The sequence below is a fragment of the Aethina tumida genome, chromosome 1 (genome assembly GCF_024364675.1).
Source record: "Aethina tumida isolate Nest 87 chromosome 1, icAetTumi1.1, whole genome shotgun sequence".
Lineage (NCBI taxonomy): Eukaryota > Metazoa > Arthropoda > Insecta > Coleoptera > Nitidulidae > Aethina > Aethina tumida.
Genome location: NC_065435.1, coordinates 11,925,743 through 11,946,651, shown reverse-complemented (window position 1 = coordinate 11,946,651; position 20,909 = coordinate 11,925,743). Strand labels below are relative to the sequence as shown.

General features: G+C 22.6%; 1 protein-coding gene across 2 annotated transcripts in view; it reads right to left on the bottom strand.

The window, feature by feature from the left end:
- Window positions 1-20,909, bottom strand: part of LOC109596401 (nuclear factor interleukin-3-regulated protein) — a 157,970-nt gene that overhangs the window by 9,355 nt on the left and 127,706 nt on the right. The window contains exon 1 of one of the 2 annotated variants that reach the window (XM_020011945.2): window positions 5,428-5,771. The exons of the other annotated variant lie outside the window; for it this stretch is intronic. Within the exon in view, the coding sequence (XP_019867504.1) occupies window positions 5,428-5,473 (46 nt within the window). The 5' untranslated portion in view covers window positions 5,474-5,771. Of the gene's footprint in view, window positions 1-5,427; window positions 5,772-20,909 lie in introns of those variants that run through there. 2 annotated transcript variants of the gene reach the window in all.

Genomic DNA, 20,909 nt, shown 5'->3' with positions numbered 1-20,909 from the left:
AAGTTGGACAAATAGATTCTATATAAATTGAGGATAACCTTTGGCAGTTCCCCATTCTTTCTTTGCAGGCAACGCAAATAAGCCTTTTATTGGCCATACTATTACATGGGACCAAAAATGGGCTGGTTACGACAATTCTCGCAGGTCTGACCAATAGATTGAAGCTGGTAAACCTGGTGGAACAGTTTTAAAAAGAGAAAAAAAGATTTTGAGGACTGTTTGGTGGATTGGGAAGTTTCAGAATGTTAAATGGGAAGTTCTACCTTATCCACCATATATTACAGATATTTCTCCATTTGATTGTTATTTATTTTTGTCATTGTCTAATTTTTTAGGTAATAAATGGTTTAATTCAAAAAGGGAGGTCAAAACTTCAGTTCCAAGAACCCAGAATTTTTTTCTCGTGTCAATTTATAATTCTGTATTAAAATTGCTGCAAATAACTTTCTCTTATCTTTAATTTATTTTAAAGTGCGTCTAATTCTATATATTTCTTGTAAATTAAATAATTAATTAAGATAAATATTTTACTTCAATTTTTAAATTGAAAAAGTTATATAAATTTTAATTCTATATTAAAATTGTTGTATTTTTATAATTTTATACAATAATTGAAAAATTTCTAGTTTTTTTCTACCATAATTTTAATTTGATTCCTTATCGTTCTTCTTGACTATTTATTAACTTTAAAATAACAAAATTGACATAAAAATATTCAACTAATTGTTAATTTAAATTTAAAAAGTCTGTTATAATTTACAATTCAATATTTAATGTAAGTTTATTCAAAAATGTCTTTCAATTTTAGTCTATAATTTGAAAAAAAGTGTATTTAATTTCTATATTTCTTCTACATTTACAACAAAATTAAATAATTAAATAATTTACTTCAATTTTTAAATTGAAAAAAATATATAATAATAATAATTCTATATTAAAGTTATTGTATTTTTATAATTTTATACACTAATCGAAAAATTTCTATTTTTATTTTAATAATTAATTAAGATAAATATTTTACTTCAATTTTTAAATTGAAAAAGTTATATAAATTATAATTCTATATTAAAATTGTTGTATTTTTATAATTTTATACAAAAATTGAAAAATTTCTACTTTTTTTCTACCATAATTTTAAATAAAAAGTTTTTAATTTTTTTTCGTTTTTTTGACTATTTGTTAACTTTAAAATAACAAAATTGACATAAAAATATTCAATTAATTGTTAATGTAAATTTAAAAAGTTTATTATAATTTATAATTCAATATTTAATGTAAGTTTATTCAAAAATGTCTTTTAATTTTAGTCTATAATTTGAAAAAAGTGCGTTTAATTTCTATATTTTTTCTAAATTTATTACAAAATTAAATAATTAAATAATTTACTTCAATTTTTAAATTGAAAAAATTATATAATAATAATTCTATATTAAATTTGATGTATTTTTATAATTTTATACTCTAATCGAAAAATTTCTATTTTTATTTTACTCTTAAATTGCCATAAATAAAAAAAAATAATTCGAAATCGACTTTTAAATTGACTTTTTTTTGTGGTTTAAATTTTTTTAGGTAACAAACGACTTAATTCTGGAGAGGGGTCAAAATTGATGTTGATTTTGCTTTCACTTCCAAGAAAAAATGGATTTTTTTTTTGAACATTGGCAAAAAATCGTTGTTTTTATTGAATAACTTAAATTATTGAAAAAATCATGAATATAAAAAAATGTTTTTGACAAAATCTGCTTCCTATGTATAATTCCAAGGTCACCGCTCCGCCCTGAGACTGGGGGTACATAATTTTGAGACAAAGTTTCTGAATGAAAAAAAATCACCGTGTATAGTAATAAAAAAAATCAAAGGCTGCGTTGCAGCGACCGGTACGGTTCAAGACACAAAAGGTAATTAATTAAATGGCGAAACGCCAGTTTAGGTCAAATCACATATGAAATAAGTAACAGGTTGACCTCAAGTTGACAAGGTCGCAGCAAAGACCTCACAATTTGCCAGTCGGCGTTCGTTTCCGGTTTGTACGTGTACGATGAAAATATTTTCACAAAAATACCAACCTTGATACATTTGTGATTACGAAATAGACCAATATATTTACGTAAAATTCCAACCTTCGACAGTGTCAAGACGCTATTATATCATTTAATGAAATATATATATTAGTAATATACATATAGGAACTTGTTATTTTGCAATGCCACAGTTAATATTCACGTATGATTAAGCCTGGGTGTTACTAAATTTATTGTACAATTAGCAGTTTTGCAATAGAACCAATACGGTCTCCTTTGTCCGTTCGAAATCGCCAAGAAGTGAGGTGAAATTTCGATGGCACCTCGTATAAGCAAAGCGTGACAATACACAACCTCAATACTGAGGAAAAGTGTGCCAAGTCCACGTTTTCTTCCCGCACATAGGTAGTTTAATTGTGCATTTGTTACGCTTCATTTATTCCGTATTTTGTATAAATAATACATTTGTTTTTTATTGCTGTATTCGATTAGGCAACGCATTAGTTTATTCGATTTGTGGCCACGTGATTTCATTGTTATCGCGACGCACAGTCTACCTATTTGGTACCCCCAAATTATCTTGATATTTTTGATAAGAAAACAATAGATTTCGTAACGAACAACACGGATCACAAACATCATTGCCCCGATATCTTTTTTGTACGTACATAAGTGGGATGCGAATTGCAATAGACATAAATACATCTGTTTCGTGTTTTAAAAATAAATCCAAGCATTTTGCCATTAACCCCAATTAAGCCCCTGGCGAAGATGCACTTTTAAAAATAATATTTATGGCGATACCAAAACAAAACCGGCAGACACGATAAAAAAAACACAATTAGTCAAAATTTTGCAAGTGTTTCGTTGTGTGATGGACAGGTTGGATCACTGGGGCCTAAAAATAGACGGGAAAAATAAAATTTATTTGGGTCCACCAAATAATATTTGGGTATTAAGTTTCAATGCCAAATTATTTTTTTCATCGTATACAAAAAACAATGCGAAAATAAATTTTATTTGGGTCCAACTTCCAAATAATATTTGGGTATTAAATTTCAATGCCAAATTATTTTTTCCTCCACATAAAAGTGGCTAATTAGAAACAAGTTGTGCTTAAAAATATTTAATTTATTAAATTAATTTTTATTTTATAGTATTATAATTAGGAAAATAAAATTTATTTGTGTCCCACTTTTAAATAAAATTTGGAAATTAAATTTATATGGCAAATTATTTTTTCTTCCATATAAAAATGTCCAGTTAATTACAAATATTTAAAATAAATTAATTTTCATATTTTTTAGTAATATATATTTTGTAGAGATTAGTGAAGTTTTTAAGTACTTTTATGAGGCTTAAATTGAGGCTAAAATTAAATGCAAAAATAAAATTTATTTGTGCCCCACTCCCAAATAATATTTGGAATTTATATTTCGATACCAAATTATTCTTCCTTCCATATAAAAATTTCTAATCAGAAACAAATTGTTTTTAAAAATATTTAATATAAATCAATTTTCATATTTTTTAGTAATTTATACTTTGTGGTGATTAGGGAAGGTTTTAAGTACTTTTTAATTATTTTATGTCGTACAAATTTGTATTACTGAGGCTAAAGTTAAATGCAAAAATAAAATTTATTTGTGCCACACTCCCAAATAATATTTTAAAATTAAATTTCGATGTCAAATTATTTTTTCTTGTATATAAAAATGTCTAATCAGAAACAAATTGCCTTTAAAAATATTTAATACAAATCAGTTTTCGAATTTTTTAGTAATTTATAATTTGTGGTGATTAGAAAAATATTTTTTAATTATTTTAGGCAAAAATTAAATACAAAAATAAAATTTATTTGTACCCCATTCTCAAATAACATTTAGAAATTAAATTTTGGTGTCAAAATTTCATATAAAAATGTTTAATCAGAAACAAATTATCTTTAAAAATATTTAATTTAAGTCAATTTTTATATTTCTTAACAATATATATTTTGTAGTAATTAGAAAAGTTTTTAAGTACTTTTTAAGTGTTTTATGTCGTACAAGTTTGTTATACTGAGGCTAAAAATAAATGCAAAAATAAAATTTATTTGGGTCTCTCTGCCAAATAATATTTGGAAATTAAATTTGGTTGCCAAATTATTTTTTCATCCATATAAAAGTGTCTAATTGGGACAAATTGTACATAAAAATATTTAATTTAAATCAATTTTTATATTTCTTAACCATATACACTTTGTAGTGATTAGGAAAGTTTTAAGTACTTTTTAATTGTTTTGTGTCGTACAAGTTTTTATTACTGAGGCTAAAAATAAATGCAAAAATAAAATTTATTTGGAAATTAAATTTCGATGCCAAATTATTGTTCTTCCATATAAAAATTTATAATTAGAAACAAATTATGCTTAAAAATATTTAATTTAAACCAATTTTTATATTTTTAGCAGCACTTTGTAGTGATTAGGAAAGTTTTTATGCACTTTTTAAATGTTTTATGTCTTACAGGTTTATTACTGAGGCTAAAATTAAATGGATAAATAATATTTGCATATTAAATTGCAGTGCCAAATTATTTTTGTTCCACATTAGAAATTATAAATGTATAAAAAAATTTCAAATTAAATTTTAAATTTATTTTTGTTATTGGGGAAATTTCTACACACTTTTCAAACGTTTTATGTGCACATTTTTATTTAAAATATTAGAAAATATTTCCGTTGGCGTCGTAAATTAATAATACACCTCTGTTCTATTGTTTGTCTCGAAAGTTAGCAATAAAAGCCGGTTGCTTCTACATTTGAGCAACGCAGAAACTTTCGTTAAATAATTATTTTAGGATTTATTAATAAATGGTGGTTAAAGAAAAAATTTGATTTAAATAATGTGTTTAATCGAGAGTGAAACTTTAACGTTCAAACTGGTGCACCTGCAATTTATTTATTTATTTAATCTAGTCTGGTGTTTATTGAATTAATTTAAACATAATTAAAAAATTACTTTGTAACTTTAACTTTTAATTAATATATTTTCATGATTTTATAAAAATTAGATTTTTTTTTGGAAAGTGACTGAAGCTTTCTGGAAATTGAGTTATTAGTTGTCTTTAAAATGTTGGATAAATATTTGAGTCCAAAATAGTAGCAGACAAAGAAAAGTGAGAATGCAAATAAAATTGTAATCAAAAATGTTACTGCCTTCTTTGTAACTACCTAATTTAAGTACTATTGCATGCACTAACCATGAATTAAAGAAAAAAAAAATTAATAAAAGTGATTCAAATTCTCTAGAGAACTGTTTGTTGATTGGAAATGTTCATCGACATCCCTAGAGAACTTTCCAGGTGCTTCAAATAATAAGCTCTCAAGAGAATCTACGAAAATAGTTAGGTACTGACTTACCGGGTGGCGGCGAAAAAATTAATCCATTTTCGGCGTGCATTGGCATTCTGAAGTTTTCTGGGCCTGCAGGCCTAATAACCGGATACAGAGCAATGATTAGGCCTTAAGTACACTCCACAAACACAAAATCAAAAATATATAATAGAAGTAAAAAACAATCACTAAAAAAATGGTACGAGAAGACAGTCCTTGGTTGTTAAAGTTGGTTACGAGCGATGTTCAGTTGTGTGACTGGCGAGCGAGACGGGTAAAACGCATGGAATCCGCTAAACAGCTTTGCTGCAAATGCACAAGCGGTTGTGTAGTCGACAGCAGCAAACAACAGTACCACTGAGGATGTAAAAGTATGAGATAGTGACCTAGATGTCCGCGAAGTAGTGGCAAAATGAAGAAAGCGGAGAAAGGGAGACCAAAAGGAAATGCGGTCGCCGCAGTAATATGTATGTAGTTACGTGAGATTATCACGACACATAATACGTTTGTGTCCTCAATTTGGCTCCCGCAAAACTTTCGGCCGTGCTGCATTCTTCAATAAAAATGAAATCATCGTGCTTAGAAAACGTCTAAATAGGGTTAACGGTTACGGTGAGAGTTTTATTATAAAGCTCAGTCCACTTTGGTGGCATTTTACATCACCGGTTATAACACTATTATGATTCTTTCACCAATTTTCGGGCCACTGTCACTGCCTTGACACTGAACTTCGGAAACATTTGTTCATTACCATGGCTATTTGCTTTTCTTCATTTCTTCATGTTCTTATAGGTACTGATTATTACTTACATTCATGTGTAAGTCTCATTTGTATTTATATTATATATTTCAATTCAAAATTAATTATTATTGCTAAAATATAATATTACAACAAGTAGATCAATGTTGTATTATTTATTTAGTTTGTAAAGACTAGTACATATTTTATACATGTACATTTATATTATATTTTTTAGAAATTTTAACAATACTGCTAAATTACTTTTAGGGTTATTAAAAATATATTAGAAAAAAAATCAATCATTAAAATTAATAAAAATTATTTTTACCATTTATTATATTCTACTCAATGTTAAAATTTTTTTAATATTAAAATATACAAAAATAAAAAATAATTTTTCTAATTTAATTTGATAATTAAATAAATAATATTAAAATTCTCTTAAACTGATTAAAAAATATTCAAAATAGATTAAAAAATAAATAGTGTAAAACTTCGAAGAAAAAATATTAGTAATAGTAGTTATAATTAAAAAAAAATCTCTTAAAATAAAAAAATGTTAAAATTCTCTTAAATAGATTGAAAAAAAATTAAAATATATCAAAAATTACAGTTAAATTTCGAAGAAAAAAAATCCAATAGAGATAATAATTATAATTAAAAAAAATTAAATTAAATAAATTATGTTAAAATTATCTTAAATTTACTTAAAAAAAATTCAAAATATATTAAAAAATTATGTTAAGTGTTAAATTTCGAAGAAAAAAAATATCTCTTATTTACTTTAAAAGTTTAACGTCGTTATTCTAAAAAATAACCATTTTTTATCGTCTATTACTTTAATAAAAATATATTTTTCAGGAATTTCGGGAAAAAAACAAATATAAAATAGTAATAGTAATTACAATTAAAAAAAAATGCTTAGGATAATAAAAATTAAATAAATTAAAATTCCCTAAAATAAATTGACCAAAAATAAATCGAAATATATTGAAAAACAAATAATTGTTTTGTTAAATGTTAAATTTTTAGAAATTTTTTGAGTATATTAGGTGGCACTGAAATTTTCTTTTTCAGGATTTTCAGATGAATAAGGAATATCCAAAAGTTGTATAATTAAAAAATAAATAAATAGTTATTTATTTTAGTTATTATTAAAATAATTTTTTCATTAATTACAAACGTGTTTTTTTAGTTTAACGTTAATTCAAAAAATTTGTATAATTTTGATATTAACATTTTAATTATTTTGTTTACTTCAATTTTGTTATTCTTAAAAAATATATTTACAATATTTTATATTGTATTGAAAAATTTTCATTTTCAGGAATTTCAGGGAAATGTGCAAAACAAATAATAATACAATTTTAAAATTCTCATAATATAATAAAAAATACCTAAAGTAGTTTTTTAAATTTCTTTCATTATTTTGTGTTTTAATTGGTTATTGGTTTATCGTTTCGTTAATTGTTATTCACAAAAGATGTTTTTTAATGTACTGAAAACATATCCAATGATAATAATTACAAAATAAAACATTTCTCATAATATAATAAATAATTAATATATTTTTTCTAAAATATGAGTCTTATTTACTGACTATTATAAGAATTTCAGAGAAATAAAGAATATCCAATGATAATAATTACAACAAAAAAATCTCACAATGTAACAAATATTAAATATATTTTTTCTAATGTTGTAATTAAAAAAATAATCTGAATTTTTTCTATTTATTTTTATTTTCACGAAAAAAAAATATGTTAATTTACTAATTTTAAAATTTAAACAGAAATATTGCTAATTTTAATTTTTGTCACAAATAAGAAAAACCTGTAAATTAAAATTGAGAACTAAATATATTAAAGTAATTTTATCAAACTAAATTTTCAAAAATATTGAGAGACAAGACATATCTAAAAATGATAATTACTAGTATTAGAAAAATTATATCTAAATAACATAATAAATAAGTAATAATTGATTATAGTTTCTCGAAAATATGCTTAATTAGTAAATACTATTGTTATTAAATATTCTAATCTTTATTTTCCTGTAATATTTTGTTTTTCGATATATTCATTTTTGTCTGAGTCAAAGTAAAAAAAAAAAAAAATAGAGATAAATATGATAAAATATAAATTAATGAAATAAATATTAATCAAGTGTTGAATTAGTAAACAACATTTTTGGGTCATTATTGTTTTTGTAAAAGAAAATAATTAAACTTATTCTTCTGTATTTTCTACATTTAACTGTCCAAAATTCTGAAATAATGAATATTTTTTCATAAAATCATGAAAATCCTTTTCCGAAATACCCTCTCTATTTTGTATAATAATTAATAATTACTATAATAATTATAATAATATTAAACACTCATCAATTTTATCTAAATAGAAATTATATAAATATGCTTAATTAATAGCTAATTAATTTATTATATTAATTTTATCAGACACCTGTTTTCATAAATTTGCGTTTTAATTATCCAAACATATTTATTTTAGATCACCACAATATCATTCAACCAAAAATAGAAATTACAAGTAGATAAACTCACATTAAAAACTAATACTTTTGTTTAAACAATTTTGTTATTTTAATGAGGGATTAATTATAAAATAAACACGCATGTTAGGCATCCAAATTTGACAAGGAATTATATTCAGCATTTGGGGCAAATATAGACAAGCTTCTTTAAATATGTCTGATTTAATTTCTAAAATAAACAAAAGCCGTCAAAAATTAATTAAATTATAATTTAGGTTTATTGTTTAATTGAACTTTGTTTTCCTTTTGAATAAGCATAATTTTAATTCTATAATTATCACTGAAAATTTTCATAAACAGGTAATAAAATATTTTTTTTTTAATTTTAGTATCTGTATTGCTCATTTATGTTATTTATTTTGATATAATTATCAATAAATAGATTTGATAGCACAATTTCTAGAAAGATTTTCAATTAATAAACAATTTTAAAAAATTAAAATGGAGCTTTTAATTAGAAGACCTAATTTAAAAGTACTCAAATGGCCGTTGAAAATTATTGTGGTAACGTTTATTGTGATGATTTCTTTTTCTAACGTTTAATGTTTGTTTTATAAGTAATCATTTTAGCCATTAGCCATTAAAAATAATATATATGATCATTAAGAATTTATAGTGAAGTGCTCAATAAACAAATTACAGTTGAAATACTTGTACAACAATGTGAAAGCATTAGAATAACCATTATCGATTTGTGAAAAATCAATATATCAATACGAGAAAAAAATCAACTTGATAAATCTTATGATTGTGAGCCAATTAAGTTGATTTCAGTTAGATCACACCAAATTTAGCGTTCGTAACTTTCAGCGATAAAACATTCTTCGATAAAAATGAAATCATGGCACATAGAAATCAGCTAAATATGGTAACTGTCACAGAGAGAGTTTATCAACAATCTTCTTCTTGGTCTTTGCTTTTATTTTACATCATTGGTTATAAAACATCAAACAAAATTTGCTGCATCTGATCCGTCATTGTTCTTTGCTTTGATATACGAAAGAGATCATTTCCGTGAAAATGAGGTAGGATATTAACCTCAATTACAATTCGAAAAGAAAGTTGCCATATAATATCTCTCCCACTTGGTTGTGTGCGCATATTATTTTACATCATTGATTATACCACTATTACGTTTTAGTACACAGCTTTCTTTCACCAAATTTCGTTGCTTGGTCAATGTCAGAACCTTGACCATAAACTTTACATTGCTTTTATTATTTACGGTATCAAATAGTAAAATGGCCAACTTACATAACGTGGTGTTGCCTCACTTTTTACTTCAACATCCATCGAATTTTTGAATCAGCACGTTCAGAAAATTGATGCATTAATACCAAACTGGCAAAAACTTAATTAATACAGACAATTAGATGGAAGCATCCAGGAAGATTCGCCTGAATTAAATAATTAGACGAATTAATATAAATATGATAAAGCACAGCTCTGCATTGAAGTGTGCCATATTAAACATCATTAGAAATTACACGCACGTATAATTAATTATCCTGTATATTATAAAACACAAATAAAATAGGTTTAGAAAATTACCAGCCATCAGTTATTTCACTGTCAACCGATGTCCTCGATTTCTGTTTGGCGAAGAGAGAGTTTTCAGTATCATTCTACACCTTTCTTTTAAACATAATTCATGTTATTAATCCATTTTACATCACTGGTACATAACTGTTTTGCTTGCTAGCGTAATTTTGTTCTTCATTTCAATAATGACACACATTCGAAAATTTGAATACATCCGTTAAAAAGATTTCGTGTCGCGATACGGATGGATTAATCGATGCGAGATTCAAATTAATTGCCTATTTAAACTTTATGGATTTAATTAATGCGTTGCAGTTTTATATTTATGTGTGTGGAGTTGTGTGTTTTAATTAATTTTAAAAAGTATGAAATTTATTATTTATTATCACATGTTTAATAAATTATTAATCACTTTTTGTTTTAGCTTTTACGTTTGAAAAAACTACAAAAAGGTTTGATTTCCTGTAAAACGCTGATTAATCGCATTTAAATATTTTATTGGATTTAATTATGTTTATAATGTAAAAGTTGTATTATTACTTATTAATTTTCTAAGATGATGTTAATTTATAACAATCCTTTAAATTGTGACATTGACCTCATATTCGTTATGCACAAATTAATGGAAAATTTAACACATTAAACATAAAACAGGTGATTATTGTAATTTTATCTGTTTTATGGGAAACACGTGAATAATTTCAATGCCTCCCTAAAAATTATTAACACAAAAATTTATTTAATAATTAAAGAATTATACTATAAAATTCTGATAGTTTATAAATATGTATTAAATTTTATAAATATTATTAAAATAAAAATACATGTTGAAAATAATTCGATAGATTCAATAGAGAAATTTTATTTAATTTAATTATTTGTGAACTTTTACTGCCACTTTGGTAGTACCAGGGCACTTATGTAATAAATAATAATGTCAATTTTCATACACTATTTAAATAAAGTATTTAAAAACCCATTTATTAATTTAAAAAGTAATCACACCAAAAAATTATATTTTATACTGCATAGAAAAATAGTTTCATAAAGAAGTTCGTTGAATAAAATAAAGTTGGAAAGTTTGTGCACGCAAAATTTAGTTTAAAACGTTTAGTAAAATACGATAAACATCATAAATTATTGTATTTTAAATTTAATTTTTTAAAGAAATTTATTGCCAGAATGACACTGACAGTTTATATTAAAACTTAAATTTTTAATTTAATTTATCTTTAGAATTAATTATTTGTAATATTTCACTGTCAGAATAACAGTACCAATGCACTTATTTAAAAAATAATAGTACCAATACACTATTTAAATAAAGTATTTAATAGAAACACTTTTAATAATTTAAAAAGTAATCACACTAAAAAATAATATATTTTATATATTATAATTATAATACATTATATATATATATATATATATATATATATATATATTTTGAAATAGTTCAATCATTAAAATAAAGTTGGAAGGTATTTAACAAATTCTTTTTATTAATTTAAAAAAAATCACAAAAGAAAATTATAATTTTTATTGTACAAAAAAATAATTTTTTGAAAAAATTCATTCAATAAAATTAAATTGAAAAGTTTACACATCCAGAATTTATTTTAAAAATGTACAATAAACATTATAAATTATTATTTTCTAATATTGTATATTAAAATATATATTTTTTATTGTATAAAAAAGTATTTTTTTTTGAAAAAATTCACTAAATAAAATAAAGTTGAGAAGTCTAGACATCGAGAATTTATTTTAAAAATTATAAATTATTTTGTAAATTTAATTTATGAAGAAGTTTTATTGCCAGAATGGCAATGACAGTTTTGTTTGTCCATTTTCATTAAAAATGAACATTTTAATTTAATTTATCTTTAGATTTTATTGTTTATAAAATCTTACTGTCAGATTGGTAGTACCAAAGCATTTACGTAAAAAATAATAAATAAGGTATTTAACGAATTCTTTTTATTAATTTGAGAAGAAATCACGTTAGAAAATTATATTTTTTATTGTATAAAACAGTAATTTTTTGAAAAAAATTCATTCAATAAATTAAAGTTGAAATGTCTACATATTCAGAATTTATTTTAAAAACATTATAATTTTTACTTTTTAAATTTAATTTATTAAGAAATTTTATTGCCAGAATGAGATTGACAGTTTTGTTTGTCCATTTTCATTAAAAATGAACATTTTAATTTAATTTATCTCTAGATTTAATTATTTATAAAATCTTTCTGTCAGAAAATAATAAATAAGGTATTTAAACAAATTCTTTTTATTAATTGGAGAAGAAATCACGTTAGAAAATTATATTTTTTATTGTATAAAACAGTAATTTTATGAAAAAAATGTATTCAATAAAGTTGAAATGTCTACATATTCATAATTTATTTTAAAAGTGTACAATAAACATTATAATTATTACTTTTTAAATTTAATTTATTAAGAAATTTTATTGCCAGATTGACATTGACAGTTTTGCCTCTCCATTTATATTAAAACTGAAAATTTTAATTTAATTTCTCTTTAGATTTAATTATTTATAAAATTTTACTGTCAGATTGGTAGTACCAATAAATATACTTATGTAAAAAATAATGAATATAGTATTTAACAAATACTTTTTTGTTTAATTTGAAAACACGAGAAAATTATATTTTTTTATTGTATAAAACAGTAATTTTTTGAAAAAATTCATTTAATAAAATAAAGTTGAAAAGACTGCAAATCAAGAATTTATTTTTTATTATTAAAATACATTTGTAGATTTGTAAAATTTTACTGTCAGAATAATAGTACCAATATATTTATATAAGAAATAATAAATAAAGTATTTAACAAATTCTTTTTATTAATTTAAAAAGGAATCCCACGAGAAAATTATATTTTTTACTGCATAAAAAAGTAAATTTTTTGAAAACGTTCATTTAATAAAATAATGTTGGAATTCACAATTTATTCTAAAAATTTACAATAAACATTATAATTTATCATTTTTTAAATTTAATTTTTCAAGAAATTTTATTTCCAGAATAAAACTGACAGTTTTGCCTCTCCATTTATATTAAAACTGAATTTTAATTTAATTTATCTTAGATTTAATTATTTGTAAAATTATACTGCCATATTGGCAATACCAATGCACTTATATAAAAATTTATAGCACCTATTTTCAAATACAATTTAAATATTTAACAAACACCTTTTTATTAATTAGTAATCATTTAAGAAAATCATATTTTTTATTGTATAAAAGTATTTTTTTGAGAAAGTTAATTCAAAAAAATGAAGAATTTATTTTAAAAATGTGTAATAAATATTATATATAATTCAATATTTTTTAAATTTTACTTTCAGAATGGAAAATTTTTGAAACCAAACCTTAAATATTTAATTTTAAGTTGCTTATTACTTAAAATATTTTGATGATATCATTATTTTTTGAGAATTTTTAATTTTAAAGAAAAAATCTTCATATACTGTACTTATTGCCAAAACTGCAGTTTCTTTATTAACAAAAAAATTTAATTTTTGTTTGAAATTTATATAAAAATATTTATTTATTTATATTTATGACTATTATTTCGATTATTTCGAAATTAATTTAGAAATACCAAAGCTTCAAAATAAGTGAACAATATAAATTGACAAAACATTAAGTTTATAAACTGTAAATATTTAAATTGGTCACAGATATGATAAGATTTTTTATGTTATTAAAATGACTTAAGTGACATTTATGAATTTACCATAGGTTGAAACTTCTTAAACAATGTTAATCGTTAAGCAAATTCTTAAGAAAAACCAACAAACTGAAAACAAAAACCCAGTTGCATTCACAAGTAAATCCCAAAATCCACACAAAATTGGGAAACAACTCCCAGCTAATTGATTCAGCAACGGGCCAGTACGGTTCTGACGGATCCATGCCCAGCATCAACATGACCTTGCTTTGCAGACAATGCATCATATTTGTAAACTTTTTCGGTCAGTTCTCGTTGCAAGAGGTGCATCGACTTTTTATCAAGAATATTTAATATGTGACCTTGGATGTGTTTACTGCAACCGCATGCAAATTACTTATCTTCTCGCAACGTTACTTAGTTTTTCGATACGGCTCTACCCCAATCCACTGCCAACCGAAATATCCCCTCACCAACCCATTAACAAATACGGCAGACAATTACAAAACGTCGTACGTGCGCAACGATGATTGCACTTGACATGCACAAACTGGCCAATTTTTTTTTTTGAAGATGTGCATCATCATTCAGCGCAATTTCATCTCGACCATTGGCAAACACGAAAACATCTGTGGCTGAACTCCGTTTTGGGCCGTGCATAAATTTTTCAGGTCCGCGAATCAATGTACGTTTTATTGTTTCGACTTGTTTACGACGTCAAATGACGAATAACAAATTACAAAAGTTGAATGATACGATTAAATTTACGTATTACCGACATTACAATAAGTGTGTGTGTTTTTTTTTTCTTCTGCTTTATCAGTATTTTCGAAAAGTGACGTGTTGTAATCGAAAATTTATCTAGACGGGCGATATGCATATTTATTTACAGTAATGATTCACGTTTTTATTGACGAATTTGTCTTAAATATCCGGTAAAAAAAATAAAAAGTACGAAATTTTTTAATGGCCATTAGTTAAGCATCCAAATAAAATTTGTCACGAGAAAAAAATTGTAGCTTCCCCTTAAAATTACACCGTTTATAGGTAGAAAATTAGAAAATAACAAAAAAAAAGGTACTCAATAAAATCACCATTATTATCAACCTGTTTTTATACAAACAAATTCATGCTACAGGAAAAATATTAACTTTTATAAACTAATTTATAATTTTAATTATGGTATTTTAAAAGTAAAATAAAAGTAGAATTTTTTAATTATTGTATAAAATTAGAAAAATACAACAAGTTTATTAAAGAATTAAAATATATATATATATATATATATATATATATATATATATATATATAATTTTTTTAGTTTAAAAATTGAAATATATAATAATAATATAATTTATTTTAATTGATTATTTTATTTTGAATGTAAATTTAGAAGAAATATAAAAAATTAAAAGCACTTTTTAAATTTAAAAAACTAAAATTAAAAGGCAATTTTTATAATTATAGAAAATTCGTAAAATAAATAAAAGAAAAACTTAGAATATTTATAATAATTTTAATACAGAATTATAAATTATAATAGTTTTTCTAAATTAAAATTAAAAATTGTATTTGAATATTTCTTATGTCAATTTTGGAAAATTTGGAATTAAAAAAATTGTTTAAAATTATGGTAATTTAAGAGTAATATAAAAGTATGAATTTTTCAATTATTGTATAAAATTAGAAAAATACAACAATTTTAATATAGAATTAAAATTTGTATATTTTTTTCAATTTAATAATTGAAGTCAATTGAAGATAATATTTACAACAATTTTAATACAAAATTATATATTATAATAGTTTTTCCAAATTAAAATTAAAAATTTTTTATGTCAATTTTTTTATATTAAAAATCAATAGTTAAGAAGAACGATAAAGAATGAAAATTTTTTTGTTTAAAATTATGGTAATTCAAGAGTAAAATAAAAGTGGGAATTTCAAATTATTGTATAAGATTAGTAAAATACAACAATTTTAATTTTTTCTGTTTAAAAATTGAAGTAAATTAATTAATTTATTTTAATTAATTATTTAATTTTGAAAGTAAATTTAGAAGAAATATAAGAAAAAAAATGCACTTTTTTAATTTATAGAACATTAAAATTAAAGGCATTTTTAAATGTAAAATAAATAAAAAAATTGATAAACAACGATTTTAGTACAGAATTATAAATTATAAACGTTTTTCTAAATTAAAATTAAAAATTGAATTTGAATTATTTTTATGCTAAATTTGTTAAATTAAAAGTCGATAGTCAAGAAAAATGATAATGAATTAAAAAACATCTTGTTTAAAATTATGGTAATTTAAGAGTAAATTAAAACTGAAATTTTAATATAGAATTAAAATTTATATAATTTTTTCCATTTAAAAGTTAAAGTAAATTAATTAATTGATTTTAATTAATTATTTAATTTTGGAATATAAGAAATTAAGAGAACTTTTTTAAAATTATAGAAAACTAAAATTAAAAGACATTTTTTATAATTATAGTAAATTAATAGTGAAATAAATAAAAAATTGGATAAACTTACAACAATTTTAATACAGAATTATAAATTATAATAGTTTCTCTAAACTAAATAAAATTGAATTTAAATATTTTTTATGTCAATTTTGTTATTAAAAGTCAATAGTAAAAAACAATAATTAATTAAAAAACTTTTTGTTTAAAATTATGGTAATTTAAGTATAAAATAAAAGCAGACATTTTTCAATTAGAGTAAAAAATTTGAAAAATACAACAATTATAATATCTAATTAAAATTCCTATAATTTTTTCGATTTAAAAATAGAAGTAAATTAATTAATTTTAATTAATTATTTAATTTTGAAAAAATATAAGAAATTAAAAACCATTTTTTAAATTATATAAAACTAAAATTAAAAGGAATTTTTTATAACTACAATTAATTAATCGTAAAATAAATAAAAAATAGAGATAAACATAGAACAATTTTTATGCAGAATCATTAATTACAAGAGATTTTCTAAATTAAAATTAAACTTTGAAAATTATGGTAATTTAAGAGTAAAATAAATGTAGGAATTTTTAATTATTGCATAAAATTAGAAAAAATACAACAATTTTAATATATTATTAAAATTTATATAATTTTTTCAATTTAAAAATTGTAGTAAATTAATTATTTAATATTAATTAATTATTTAATTTTGAAAGTAAATTTAGTAGAAATATAAAAAATTAAAAGCACCTTTTTAAAATTATAAAAAACTAAAATTTAAAGACAATTTTAATACAGAATTATAAATTATAATAATTTTCCCAAATTAAAATTAAAAATTGAATTTGAATATGTTTTATGTCAATTTTGTTATATTAAAAGCCAATAGTCAAAAGGAACAACAAGGAATTAAAAAACCTTTTGTTTAAAAATGTGGTAATTCATGAGTAAATAAAACTACAACAATTTTAATATAGAATTAAAATTTATATAACTTTTTCCATTTAAAAATTGAATTAATAATAGGTTGAAACTATGTTGTTCAATAAAAACACCCAACAAATCAGGGCAATATCTTAAAACACTTTGAAAACCCTCCAAGAAAAGCAGTTAACAAACAATAAACAGAAACTAACTGCAACCCCGCCAATTAAAATATTAATGAACTAATCAATAGAAAACACAGTTGGCAATATTAAATATTAAAACGGAATTATTTTAAGGAGCGCCACCCTGCAGTCTGTAATCCTCCCCTTTGAATGATTACGTGTCCAGATCACGATAGTAGTGTCAACGTACCTTCCATGCCTTTATTGCGCATTATGCAGAGTTGGCCCTGCTTGAAAATAGTTTACACGAAACTATCTGTCTGTAGAACACAACCAACCCACCCCACCAACCTAACCCTTCACGCGTTCGAGTTCGATCAACAAGTTCCAAGTATTTAATGCCTAGACTGAATAATTAGCCAGAATTTTACCATTGGCATGACAACATTGAAATTCACACGAGATTGTTATTGCACAACCAATTAATAGGGGATGAAAAGTTCTTATTTATCAGTACATTAAATTCAGACGTCATGTGTTTACGAGCCAATATAACCAAAGAGACTGGAAGTTCCATCAACACGATTTCAACATTACCGTCTATTACACTTGCTAAGCCACATTTAATAGGTGTCATAAAATAAATATTATATACGTCATTTTGGATATTTAATGTATCTGAAGCAAAACACCCATTTAAATTAAATATAGCCAAATTATGTACGGCTTTATTACTTTATTAAAATTATCAAATAATTTTATAAAATTATTCTGCACCGCTGCCAACGAACAAAACATCCAAATTTGTTTTAAATCAAATGACAAATAATTAAATTAAATTATATTTATTCTCATAAGTTTAATCAAAACATTATTGTTTCACAAAAAGTATTATTTTTATTGTGATTATTTTTTAAAATATTGTTAAAGCCTATTGTTTATTAAATAATTTTCATATAAACGACGAAAATAATTATGTTGTCTAACAGTGAGGAAACTTTTACAATATACAATTAAAAAAAACTGTTCATAATCAATTTATATTTAAAATAATTATTAATCATTATGTTAGGACATTCCTATTATTTAATCACTTCTTTTAAAACAAAATTTGTATGCTCCTAAAGGAGTTTATGAGCCAATTTAGAAGAAAATTATTATAATTTTCGCTTTTATAATCAATAATTTGCATTGTAGAAATAGACAAAAAAATATTTGATATTAGTACTCCAAATTTCATTTGATATGATAACATTTAATTTATTAAAGGTGCCTAATATTTTAATTCACCTCATTGTTTACTCATAACGAACTATAATTATGTTAATAATCATTTAAATCTCGATAATGGATTTGAATAAATAATAAATAACATGTACAAAGTACATTTTAAATCAATAACTGTAAATCCATTGTAAGTTTTTTTAATTTAATATTTGATGGATTTAAATTCAATATTGTTCATAATATATTTAGTTGGTCTAAATTTTTAACAACACGTTACTCTGTTGCAGTTAAAATTGTATATAAAAAAACGTTGAACCATAGGTATTAATTAGTCTGTATATACGGTGGGTTCCAAAAAACCTTTTTATTCATGAATAAATTTTTATGTTTTTATTATAATATTTTTGTGTTAAACTATGTTATTATATTTTTTCAGTTTACAAATTGCAGTAAATTAATTAATTTATTTCAATTTTTCCGTGTCCTTTAAAATCAAAGTTTCAAAATATAATTTGTCCTCAATAAATTAATCACCATTTTTTTTACAAGAAAATTCATGTCACAAGAAAAGAAAAACAATTTAGAAAAATGATGAATTAAATATTTTGTTTAAAATTATGGTAATTTAAGAGTAAATTAAAAATTATAACATTATTGTATAAAGTTAGAAAAACACAATAATTTTAATGAATCAATCAAAATCAATTTAGAAAAATGATAAAGAATTAATTATTTTGTTTAAAATTATGGTAATTTAAGAGTTAATTAAAAATTATACCATTATTGTATAAAGTTAGGAAAATACAAAAATTTTAAAGTATGATTAAAATTTATATTATTTTTTTTAATTTAAAAATTACAGTAAATTAATTATTTTATTTTAAATAATTATTTAATTTTAAAAATAAATTTAGAAAAGATATATAAGAAATAAATAAATTTATATAAAACTAAAATTAAAAGGCATTTTTTATATTTAAAGGAAATTAATCGTAAAATAAACAAAAGATTGAATAAATTTAGAATATTTACAACAATATTAATACAAAATTATAAATTATAATAGTTTTTCTAAGTTAAAAACAAAATTGAATTTGAACATTTTTTATGGTAAATTGTTTAAAATTATAATAAATTTAAGAGTAAAATAAAATTCATTTTCCAATTATTGTATAAAATTGGAAAAATACATCAAATTTAATATATAATTAAAATTTATATAATTTTTTCTATTTAAAAATTCGACTAAATTAATTAATTTAATAATTAATCTTGAAAGAATTTTTTTTTAAATTATATAAATAATAAAACATTTTTCAGAATATTGATTGATACAGAATTATAAATTATGCTACGAGAAAAAAATTCTGAGCGTCAGTTTTTACCTCCTCTTCAGGATTAAATCATTAATTACATAAAAAATTTGACAATAAATAACAGTCACATGGTGAATTATCTGGACTATATGGTGGATGAGGTAGAACTTCCCATTAACCATTTGGAGCTTGCTTTAAGTCACTAATAAGACATGTGTTCTTGGCTGTCATGAAGTACCAGAATGCCTTTTCTGTTGACTAAAGAAGCTCTTCTTTGAGTAAGTTTTTCATGAATTTGGTCGATATGTGAGTAGTAGACAATTGTATTGATTATTTGTCCTCTTGGTAGATACTCTGCATGAAAGATTTAACCAGAAGTCCACCATAGAGTCATCAAAATCTTTCTGGAGCTAAGTCTTGTTCCTCCAGGTTCATTTAGACCAACTTTTTGATGAAATTCATGGTATGAAATCTGATCACTGATCCAGTGGAACAGGTTTCAGAACGACCACGACGAAACCATGGAATTTCATCACTTTCAGCATCTTCGTCCAAAGACATTGGAATGCGATGCATCAAAATTTTTGATGAACTTATTGTATGAAGTCTATTTTCAAACACGTTACAGGAGGATCCATCTTTCTTACTTTCAAAGTATCTTCTCCAAAGCCATTGTGGGGTCTTCTGTTGCTTAAAGCTGATTTTGGAACTCAAAAAGCAACTTTGAACTAATTATAGAACATAAATACACCATGAAAAAATGTTTTAAATATAAACTTGAAGCAAAAAAATAAATGGCATAGTTACAAAAAGCTTTAAGAGCTTTCAATTAGTATATACAGTTTAATAATTAAGTAGGCATAAAGTTGAAACAAGTTTTTTGTCACGTTTCACATTTGAACCCATT